The sequence below is a fragment of the Gavia stellata genome, chromosome 15 (genome assembly GCF_030936135.1).
Source record: "Gavia stellata isolate bGavSte3 chromosome 15, bGavSte3.hap2, whole genome shotgun sequence".
Classification (NCBI taxonomy): domain Eukaryota; kingdom Metazoa; phylum Chordata; class Aves; order Gaviiformes; family Gaviidae; genus Gavia; species Gavia stellata.
This window is the reverse complement of record NC_082608.1, coordinates 22,587,847-22,599,852: the sequence shown is the minus strand read 5'-3', so window position 1 is coordinate 22,599,852 and position 12,006 is coordinate 22,587,847. Positions and strand designations below refer to the sequence as shown.

The 12,006-nt window shown below is 39.3% G+C and overlaps 1 protein-coding gene across 1 annotated transcript in view; it reads right to left on the bottom strand.

Moving 5' to 3' along the window:
* The window catches only part of NFAT5 (nuclear factor of activated T cells 5), a 69,267-nt gene that overhangs the window by 32,986 nt on the left and 24,275 nt on the right, over positions 1 to 12,006 (bottom strand). Inside the window, exon 2 of the mRNA XM_059824803.1 lies at positions 9,295 to 9,420. Coding sequence (XP_059680786.1) covers positions 9,295 to 9,420 — 126 coding nt within the window. The remainder of the gene's footprint in view (positions 1 to 9,294; positions 9,421 to 12,006) is intronic.

Genomic DNA, 12,006 nt, shown 5'->3' with positions numbered 1-12,006 from the left:
TTGCAATGACAAATATATAGTTTAAATGACTATGTACACTCTGAAATATAAGACTGAATATATTTTAACACAGCCTCAAAATAAAAATTGCTTTCAGAGCAACAACACTCAATAGAAGCCAAGTGCATGTTATGGCAAGTATGCAGCCACAGGATTAAAAATGAAACGTGCACCAGCATCACAAGGTGGCTTTTTCCTTTTTCTTGATAAAAAAAGTGAGAGAGAAAAGAAAACTACTTCCACATTAGAGCAACTTTGATCACTGTTGAAACTAAACCTGCTGAATCCATTCATTGCCATCACTGTAACATGTAAGGTAGTTGAAGTAAGTCATTCAGAATTTGTTGCCTGTCCTGCAAGCTTTTTTTCTCTAAGAGAGGCAGAATCATATCTAATAGTTCAGCGTTAAGTAAGCCCTGGTTCTGTTTTGGACATGGTAATTTACACATCAGTAACAAGCAATTCTATAATGTGTAAATGAAGGATAGAACATAACCAAGAACTAACAAACTAAGTGGTTAGTGCTGGAGTTCAGAATCAAATGAAGATAAGCAATTACTCCGCACTACTCCTAGGAAGACTAAATTTCAAAGAAATTCCAGTTGTTCATGATACCAGTCATTTGTACATTTGCTTCCCAGAAAGTCTAAAAAGGTGCCTACCGCTCCCAAACATTTACCTCACTTTCAGGCAGTGAACAGAATTACATTCACAACCAAGAGACTGAATAATTCAGGTTCTTTCTGAAAACAAGAAGCAGCCAAAAAGCAGGCAGCGGAAAAAGGGATGCAACACGCATGTGGCACAAATGCATGCTGCTAAAAATCACAGGCTAATATAATATCAGAGACTAAGGGAACACAGAGCAAAGAGCATCCCCATGAGCAAATCAGTGCGGTCTTTTTCTTTTCAGTAACATAAAGCATTGCACAAAGAAAATTTATTACCTCCTGAGTTAGCAACTAAGGCAATGACATAGATTTCTATATCCTATTATCTTGTGAAGTCAAACAAGGCATTCAGCCTCTAAAAAAGGTCTGAAAGGCAGGAGAAAGAAAAAAAAAAAAAATCACTATTTGGCACTGAGGGAGTCTTGTCTTTAGATAACACTTACATGGAGCCAATCCTGATATCCTTGTTCATTCTTTCTAAAGACATCCTTAAATACAACAAGGATTACCAAGCTCTCAAAAAGCAACAGATAGCGTCCTGATGACTTTTTTTTTTTTTTTTTAATCGCAGCTGGAGTGCAAAGCAAGTCATTTCCCGGACCAGAAAGCTTAAGATTGCGAGCGCAAATAAATTGGAGATATTGTTGTTTTTACAAGTTTTTCCACCCCCTGTGCAGGACCAGCCAGGCTTAGCAAAAAGCCATTAGAGAACTCGCCTTTTTCCCAGAACCTAGCCTGCATCCCATGCGATCCCCTATGCTATGCTTGGAGAACAATTAAGTGTCGAAAATGAAAGCTCTCCACACAGGGTGAGGTTTAGGTGGTGTATAAGCTTAATATAGGAAGTATACCCGTTTATTAAATTTGTTAATTTATCTAACATGTCATGTTCTTGGTAAGACGTTTGTATGTTAATCGGTTTATTTGAACCACTGGACCCAGAAGAACAATTTCAGAATAAAACCAGAAGGATACTATGTGCAAAATTTCCAGCATCAACCCTTGTGTTGCCAAAGGTTTTAAAGGTAAAAACCAGAACTTACAAAGTGGCTGCAAACCTGCTTTCAACACCTCACATGCCAAACTTGGGTTTCTACTTTTCTTCTTCTTGTATTACTGATGTAATGTCAAAAACTTTTCCAAAAAGTTTAGTTTCAAATCAGTATCAATCCACTATTTAGAAATAAAACAAAAAAAAAAAAAGAAAGAAAGAAAAGAGACTTATGAAGAAGTCTGAAAACAAGACCGACCTATACCCTGGGTGAGATTGGATGGGTTAAGTGTCTCTGGCACTATTTGTCTTCACTATTGACAGACACTGTCACACAACCCACCACTCGATGCCTGTCTCTGAATGGCGAAGCTAGAATGCAAGTTAAGTGTATTAATAGAGAAAAAAACTAGCATCCCAGCAAATATAATAAAGCAATCCAATTCACCAGTTATTAAAAACACTCAGATTCAAGATAGGTAGGTTAATTTAATTTACATTAAGCCCAACAGTGTAAATTCCCCTTACATTCACATGCTGAACCAAGCAGTGTATTATACTTTGGGTAAATACATCAATCAATCTGTTTTTGTTATAAATGACATCCGTTGTTAAATTAACACTCAAGTTTAGGTATCTAGGTAGAACTTTTGTTAGTGGCTCACACCCGCCAATTCCATGGGTCTTAGATCCTCCCCACTCAGAGCGACAACCGGCTGCGTACAAGCAAGTCAGAACTCTAGGACCCTCAGCTGCTCTCCTCAAGCTCTACCTCTCGCCTCCTCTGCTCCCTCCACAGCCCGCTGCCCTCAAAGAGCAACGGGACGATGGTGTCAGGATGGATGGATCCGACAAAGAACGCTTCAATTTAAGAAACAGACTCTTCAGACACACGGTTGGGTTTTTCCCTAAGAAATTAAGAACTCCTCTTAGTCTTCATGAAGTCTTCGATGCTGCCCATGCAAGGAGGTGCCCAAACAATAGCACAGTAAGATTGCTCTCTTTTTGCCCTTCACTGGCTTGGGTTTTCATTACTCATTGAGGAACAGGGAATTCTCTTGTCACAAAGTAATTCTCAAGACTTTTTGATCTAAGAATATGAGCCACTTAACGCAAGAATTTGCCATTAAAAAAATCTCTCAGAATGATAAAACAGCTTGTGTTTGATGGAGCCGTTCTGGAAAATTGGGTTTACTGACAGGAAGACTGAAAATAAACAATTTGGGAAAAAAGGGATGATCTAGAGTATATCAATATACTCCTTTACAGGTAATTATAAGGAAGCTGTGCTCCATTCAGAGGAGCAGGGACGCACTCAACTACAGTGTTTTAACTGAATTTGCAGAGACCACGTTGTCTAAAAAGCTCCCATAAAATGGAAACAGTAAGAGGCATCTTTCTCTTTAGCATTTCCCAGCGATGACTTCTCACTGGCAGGCAGTTCAGCACGATGAAGGAACCTCTCCACCGCCCCTGAGCCGCACCTAATCCAGCCCTCTCCCAGGCTCGTGCGATTAGCTCCGCCACAGCTCTTTCGGGCACTCGCTATTGCCGGGAGTAACGCTTAAACTCGTTCACATACACGTTAGTGCTAACAAGCCGGAGCGGCCAGGGCACTGCACTAATACACAGCACCGGGAAGGTGCATGTTTAAAGAGCATTGGGATCTGATTTAAAGTAAGAAAGAAGTATTTGACACATGACCAAAGCAAGCACGCTGCAGACAGAAATCCCTGGAAGACATCCTCCTAGGAAATCACAGGAAGGCATTTCCAACTGGGAGGGCGGTGGGAAGGGGAAGGGAAAAGCCTACAAAGAAATGGAAGTTTTTACAGGCACTGGAGATCAACTACAAAGAAGAATCTTTTTTTTCCTGATAATTTGTTTACAACATGTACTTATAAGCCCAGGATAACAGAATTAATAGCAGCACTGATATCCCCTTTGAAATCTCTGGTAATTATTTCCGTATCAACAGGAAAAACTGACTAATGACATCAGGAAGGATGATAAACTGACAAAATATTTTCATTAAAAATAAAAATTAAGAAGCCTGACTCTAGCTACTCAGAAAAAAAAACACAAAACAAAAAACCCCCACATCTCCATTTTGAGGTTTTATTAGAATCTCTAGCTTGAGAATGATGAAAAAGCCTTATCTTGGCAGTGGAAAACATGACCCATACACCTTAGCACCCGGTCTCTACCCCACAGATGATGGAAGTATTTTTATACATTTCTCTACAGTAGCAATTGAGAAGCAAAGCCTTATTTTCATAATTAAAATGACCAAAAATGCTTTATCAAGTATTTCAATAATAACTCTGATCAAAAAAGCAAATTACTCCTGTTTGGGACAAGTAGTTTGCGCCTTTAATTAAAAAGGAGCACAAAATTGACATGACCACAAAAAGGTAAAGCTTCATCGTTTAGCCAGTATTTTCCCAGGATACAACCATAGATGTTTGGGAGCCAGAAGAATTCAGTACGTCACAGATTAATTGTATCCAAATACAAAGAATGCAAAAAGAGATCAGTAAATACATTTCAGTGGCATAAAATCGGTTCCCCTTTTGTTACAGCAAGAAAACCAATTTGAGATAAGAAACTGTCAGCACAGAAACCGATGCGGGAATTACTATCCCGGGGAGCAATACAAAAAATATGGAGATACACTTGTTCGCCTCTGTGGAAAATGGGCAGCAGCTTAAGAGATCATCAACAAGCTGAAGAAGCTCATTCCAAGATCTGCTACAGAATGAACGGATGATACGCAGAGGAACAAGTTTCTGTAACAGTTTTCATCACTGGGGTTCAGAAGGTTTGAACATTCCTGCTACTGGAGATAAAAGATGAAAATGCAACACTTGTTTAGAGTACGTGGTCAAAAATACTCCGGAATCATCCCCAAAAGACAAGAACGAGGTCTTGACCTACCAACTAGAAAGACATCTTTGAGAAAGGACTTAAATTAGCAGTTAATTTTAAGCATGTGAAGCGCTTGTTCAATGTGTCTTGATCAACACGAAAAATTTGTTCAACCTTTAAGAACCAACTGAAAAGAATCAGGCAGCCCTCCTTGCAACTGGAGCTTAAATACACTGTGTAGAAGGCTTTATTAATGCTTCAGGCACATTTATTTCATAGAAGAAATCTCCAGGCACAGCTTACAACGACACTTCTCAGCATGACACCCTCATACATTTCAAGAGTCTAGAAGATGATTCACATTTAATGTGTTTATGGTACCGCACCAGGCAAAATCCTCCTTTTCCTGTCCCCTGAACAAAGACACTTGTAATTCAAATAGCAAGCACAGAGAACAGTTTCCAGTGGTAAAACCAGATCCTTTTCCTCCCTTTTGCTTTCCAGAAGAATAACAGAATTAGAAGCTTGAGATAGCAGCTTAGGTTGTGACCATCGCAGCTCAAAATCCTAGAGTTCTATTAAATTATACTTGCCTGTTTGATATTCAGAGAGTGGGTAATACCTCTTTTATCTGGATTAATGAATATGAGATACACATTTATTAACAAATTAATGAAAATCCAATCAGCAACATTCCATTTTAATACTCTTAAAACTGTTCTGTATATCACAAAACAAATTTCCAAAAGGAAGAACTAGAAGTCTGCCCCTGCAAGGTCATCGCTGCTAAAAACAGCCCATCCTGCTCCTCCAAAAAAACCAGAGAAGTTAACTGCAGCAATATATATTTCTCACCTATAACATGATTTTTATGGAACAAAACCCCACAGCAACATGACTGACAGAAGAGCCTCAAGTAAGTTGAATTTGAGCCAGATACTGCCTTACTCGGTGTTTTGGGAAGCAGAGAACAAACTGTGTTAAGTATTACAGGAGTAGTAAAAAGCTCTCACTACTTTGGATCGTTCCCTGTAACGTAATCCTCTCATTATCGAGAGTAATCATATCTGCAATTGTCTTCTACATACAGTGTTGCTAGCAGCACTTCAAATTAGCCCTTCCCTTTAAAAAGAACAGTAAATGAGACTACTTACAATGCTACGGAGACTGAACTACCATTTCCCAGAAAAGTGAGGTTTTAGAGCAAGTAGGAGCTGACAAAAATTTAAAATAAAAAAAAAAAAGAGAGAGAATTACACAAAACAAGGGAAAGATTCCAGATACAGGAACACCAGGTTGCCAAAGCCATCTTTCCTCCTCACCCTATCATCTGTACAGTGTCAGCTCCTCAAAAACGTGCCTGCAGTCTGCTATTAAGGACTTGATATATGCAAATGAACAGTCAATCTTCATCTTTTAAAATATAATTGTAAAACACCTATTTATGTTTTCCTGTATAAGCACATAGACATACACAAAGCCCAGGCTGATTTTCCTCTTATTTTCCTGCTAAGAAATCAGAGCCCAGCCCAGCCAGACTTCTCATTACTACAAGAGGCTGGGTGACAGGGTGTGAAAATGTGGTAGCAACTTTTGAAAGACACTATGGCAATCCTAAAACAATTAAAATAGTAAAACATGATACACTCTTTTATCTAGAAACATAGTACAGCTACAGCAAGAATGCAGCCGAAACACTTGTGTCCTATTCTCTTGAGAAAGTGGAGAGGTTTGGGTGCAGATGAAACACACTGCTAACCTCAATGAAAAGCAAAAGCGCTCCCGGGATTCTGGAAGCCGGCTGAGAACGCTCCTGCTCCGAGGTAGCTGTGTGCTGTGGGTACCAACACCAGTTCAGAAGTGCCGAGTTCAAGACGGCTTTGAGGAGGAACCCTTATCAGCCACGACACAGCAGGGATCTGTGGGAGGGGGGGACTAGCACTATAAAACAATCCACTGAGATCCGCTGCAAAGAGTAAATTCTCCTCTCCTTGTACCCTCACCTACAACTTTTGTAGACATTGATGTTCCTTTCTCTGTTCCTAAGAGTTTGTCCCTGGCATTAAAGAGAAAAAAAATCCTGCCTCAGACTTACCAGAAATACCCAACCATCTGTCCACCCTTGGGGTATAATATATATTCTATATTTTTAATATATGCATCCCTTACCTCCCAACACCAGAGGGAGGAGCAGGGACTGTTCTTTTCAGCTTTCTGCTCTGTCTCTATAGTTTTGGAACACAGCCTATGGACCAGTTTTGCAGGTAAACATTTCTCTAAGATGCATATATTTTCTTTCAAGGATGTGGTGGAGGACAGGAGAAAACCAAAACCAAACAAAACCCCCACTAACACGTTACACTAGAACTATCTGATATCATTCACTGGCCAAAATGCTGAGGTTGAGCCTTCCCCGACACCTATGGAGCTAGGCACCCGCTCCCCTAGAGCAGCACCAGCTCCATACATCGCTTTGGGCTGGGGCTCACCTCTCCTTACACGTGTACACAGCACAACTCACTGCTGAATCATCCTGGTCATCACAATTACGTGTTTATAAAAGACCAAAATTCAATTGTTCTTGCCCTCACTGTAGTGCACAGTGACATAAGCAATGAAAACAAAACTAGGCTTTGCTCTGATTGGGGTTTTTTGTCTGGTTGGTTATTTTTTTTTAAACACAATTTTTAGCAACTTGGAGAACTGTAGTTGCTTGTGCTTAATACTTCTGATCCTAACAGCACCCAGAAACTTAACTGTCTCGTCACCACACTGATGGAAGGTCTCCAAAGGCACAGTTCAGTAAACAATTTAAACCAGCACAAACCGACAGCCGTTGAGAGAACCTGGCTCCACCTTTCCTGACGGCTCCTTCCTCCCCGCATTACCCCTTTCCTGGTGCCACCAAAAGCATCTGTGCAGACCTGCAGTGAACTCATCCGGGACAACTCTAACCTGGAGCAGGACCTTGATCCAACGCACTCTGCAGCACGCACATGAACAGCTCTTTTTTCGGCAGCGGTATCAGCTTAAAGTCTTTATGAAACTACGCTTGCTCTGACACTGAGAAGTGTTCTTAACAGAACGATTAGGTCTCCTTTCAGTGTTAAAAAAAAAAAATCTCAAGACTGTGTTTTGAAGTTTTTCCTTAAAGAAAATTGTGCTGCAGTTTAACCCAAACACGGCTAACATATTCTTAGTTTTTTTAAAAGGAACTGGACTGGCTGTTAGCAGACACTAAATACCTGAAGGTAACAGACATTTAGTTCCATTCAAGTTTTTAAGTCTTTTCTGTTAGATACAGAATTAATTAGCAGTTCACGTTTATCTGTGGATTTAGAGTGTAACAGGGTTTGTGGGGTTTTTTTGTTCACTTGTTTTTTAAGATACGTTTTTCTGCAATATTTGGTTGCTGCTATGTCTTTGAACCAAACCAATCATTAAGTATCTTAATTTTAGAAATATATGCCCAAATTAGTTTTTTTAATAAGTGATATGAAAATATCAAATCCTTTCAATATAATAAATAAAAACATCAAATTCTTTTAATGACTGAAATTCCACTGTGCACAGTTAAATCCACAGGTTGTCTCAGAAGAGGTCTGGCAAAACATGAATGGTGAGCAGTGCTGTAAAGTTTCTCTCACAAGTCTACAATCACTTCAGTATCTGATCAGGATTCCCGTACCATGCAAATCTGGGAAACATTCTCACACAAACGTTTAATGCATATGAACTCAGAGAGAAAAAAGAAATAATGCAGCTATCTGAATCCTCACCTTAAATATATACTTTTTTTTTCTCAAGCAACAATTTAAGGCCAATTAGGAAAGTGGAATATGACCTTATAAGAAATATGGGGATCAAATTCTGAAAAAAACCCTTATCCAATGAAGAAAGATGCATCAATCAACAGCATGATCATTTTCCCTTTTTTCCTCATTGCACAGATGTTTACGAGTATATACCAGTTACTGACAAGAATTCCAGATGCAAACCAGCACTAAGGCTAACCTCACAAATCGGAACTTTGCCCTTAAATCCTCACTTTTTTACATTTAATGAAGATCAATGACAGAGTCTTTAGTCTAAAGTCTAAAACATGACTGGAAGTAAGATAAAGATGAAGATAAAAAGGTCACGCCTCATTTTTATATGCCGTCAATTAGAAAAATAACTAATTTAAACTTATCAGTTTACAAAAGTGCCATCCTGACATATATTATATTCTCAGGTATCTGAGAATTTTGAAATACATTACAATGGAGAGCTATGTGTGAATGGAGTTTAAATACAAAGCTTTCTCAGGCCTCTTAAAGAAAAACCTTTCTTTGTCCTTAAAGTTTGGTAAAAGCTTCATGGCCCAAAATGCAATCTCCCATTCCTTTTTTTATCCTAGCTAGAATTCGCTGTTTTACAGTCGGCCAGCATTGTGTCTTAGTTCCAAATTGGTATTTATTACCTCTGAAAGCAGAGTGCATTCTAGGAGTTAACAGGGCTGTGCTGCGTAAGAACAGAATAGCAAAACAGGTAACTTCTTTCCTATGAAGATATATATATTAAATACATCAACCATTAACACAGAATACCTGATAATTTAGATCACCCAGTTTAGCTTAATTTCTATTACCTAAATTCTCCTAGAATGAACTCTGTTACTTCTCCACAAGCTCTTTTTTACAATCAAAACTTTGCCAGCACTGTTCATGTTGGCCAGAATGTTACAAACCTTAACAAAGCAACTGAATAAATGAGAATGCTTACCAGCAGCAACTACAGCTGGAGGCGGCGAACCTGCCTCGCCACCACTTGTTTGGCTCATGGATGCTACAGATGTTTCTCTGGAAGGTGGTAACTGCAGCTCCTTTGGGAGAAGGTCATAGACAGATTCTGTTGAACAGAGGGAAAACAAAAAAGATTTAATCAAAAATGTATTCATGTTCTGTAAGAGAAAAGTAATAATGTTTTTGCCTAAAAGAGATGAACGATAATCCAACCTTTTCAGAACCTTCTGGAAAAGTTAACATCAAGCACCTGGAGATCTTAATATCACAGAATAAAGTTATTTCAGAAAACAAACAAACCACAAAAACATTAAGACACGCATTCTGAAGACCGAAACAAAAGGACACAGATTTGTTCAAACAAAGAAATAGTTCATGATCTTCCACGGAAACTGTACTCATTTAGAATGAAGGGGCAGAATCACGCAAGAATAAGACAAATCTGTTCTCAGAATTCAAACTGCACAACTGACTTCCAAAGAAAAAGAGACTAATTTAACACCGCCATCCGCAGAATATCCTATAAAGTCCTCCCAAAAGTGTCAATTCTTATTACGTAAGATCCCTTACTTCCATTTATCTGCAACTTTTTGGGTTTTGCTTCAAACTCTTCTGTAAACTCATGCAGATGCTCCAAAGAAAGCAGTCTCCACTAACAGAATGTCTAGTGCCAGTCCCTTTTACACAGAAAGCTCTTTGACGTAACTGTGGCAGATCTGTGCAGCAGTATCACAGAATCACAGAACCACTGCGGTTGGAAAAGACCTGTAAGATCATGAAGTCCAACCATCACCCCAACCCCACCATGTCCACTAAACCATGTCCCGCAGTGCCTCGTCCACACGTTCCTTGAACACCTCCAGCGATGGTGACTCCACCACCTCCCTGGGCAGCCTGTTCCAGTGCTTCACCGCTCTCCCAGTACAACCTCTACGAAATTTTTTGGCAACTTCTCTATTGTGGAACAGCTATGGCCACCACGCAGCTCACCTGACAGAGCTTCAGCAGCCAAGAGGCAAGGAGTGAAGTCAACAGCCCCACATTCAACCTGCTTCTCCATGCTTGCTGATGCTTCAAAGCAAGTCACTGCCTACAGTCAGATGGCTGCTTTGGCGTCTCGCTGTACCCAACGACTGAGAACATATCACGGAGTTCTTCTGAGATAACAACTCCACTCAGACACGAGCACACAGCTGTAAGCGCACCTCTTCCAGGGGATACACCAAAGATGCATTGCTTCCAACACCCGGTCTGGAGATGCAAGTAACCTAGATGAACAGCTATAAACTGAGTCAACAACTCCACACCACAGAACTTAAAATTCCTTTATATGTATTATTTAGGTGCCTGAGACAGATATGGAAAACTCAATGTGCATTTTTAAAGTTCTCCCCCCCCCGAAGCAACAATTATACCCCATTGATCCTAAAGTAAAATATATTTGCACAGCAATTCTACAAAAATTAGAAAACCCACAGAGTTGTTAACTAAAAAGCTTTATCGGCATTAGGCCCTGTAAAAAATGAAACATACTCAAGGCAAACGCACAGGTATATACACACCCAGCAACGTATAATTGTATTAAAAATATAACACATACCAAATGCTGGTTATGCCATAAACCAGAACAGTTACCGTACTGGGTAAGAGTGCAAATACTCCCACCACTAACTGGCATAAAACAAGCCCAAGAAAACTTTAATGCTGTTTACAGGCTACTACTTGTCTGTTGTGCAGAAAATCACAAGCAACTACCAACAGCGGCTGCGAACTGGTGGTGAGGTGTAACTGGAGTTGGCTCCACAGCCCATCAAACTTCTTCCCATCTGCAGCAAGATTTTTTGGTTTTTCTCCCCCCCAGTTACACCCACTTTGCGGAGAACTAACTTTTCAGCACCGTGACAAATGAACAAAACAGAACATTTTTTTAATGAAGCTGATAACCAAAATATTGGTAATCAGAGGTTGCCATCCAAATCCCAAGCAGAAATCTCTGCAGAGGTTTTCTGCAAGGGTTACCCGTAACGGTGAGACAACGTACACAAGTAAAATGTCTTGAGACAGCTCAAGTTAACTAACTGTAAATTCATAGTTTTACTCTTTGGAACAATCTGGGGGAAAAAAAATACTTCCTTGTGCTTACTGAAGATCTTAAGAGGTACAAAAGGAAAAGAGGACAGACGTTAGTTCATACTTTTGCTCCTGTTCTACTATGAGGAAGAGCTGCATTAGCATTTCCCTCAAAGATGAGTTCCCTTTTTAAAATTAACTTTTTCCTCTGCTATTAAGGCCTGACTTCTCAGTCTTCTGAAGTAGTGATTTTCAACACCACAAAACCAGCTTTCACAGTGAAATAAATCAGACCAGTTTGAAATTGGTTATTTAAAGATATGGTTACAATGATGCTTCTCATTTTATACTTCATTTACTTTTTCAAAAAAGATTAGTTCTTTTTCAGTGATATGATAACCGTATTACACTTCATTAAGCAGGAGTGCTGTGTACTTTGTGTGTATAAGCACTTATATAGTTTAAACATACTCTAAATTTTCACCTTTAATAAAAGAGGATTAATCATGCCTTTATTTTTCTATCTTACAATTTTTACTGAAGTTGCACGTACATACAGACTTGAATCCAATTCAAAAATTAAAAACCAAACTAAATTGCATTTAAAATTGTTACTAGCCAA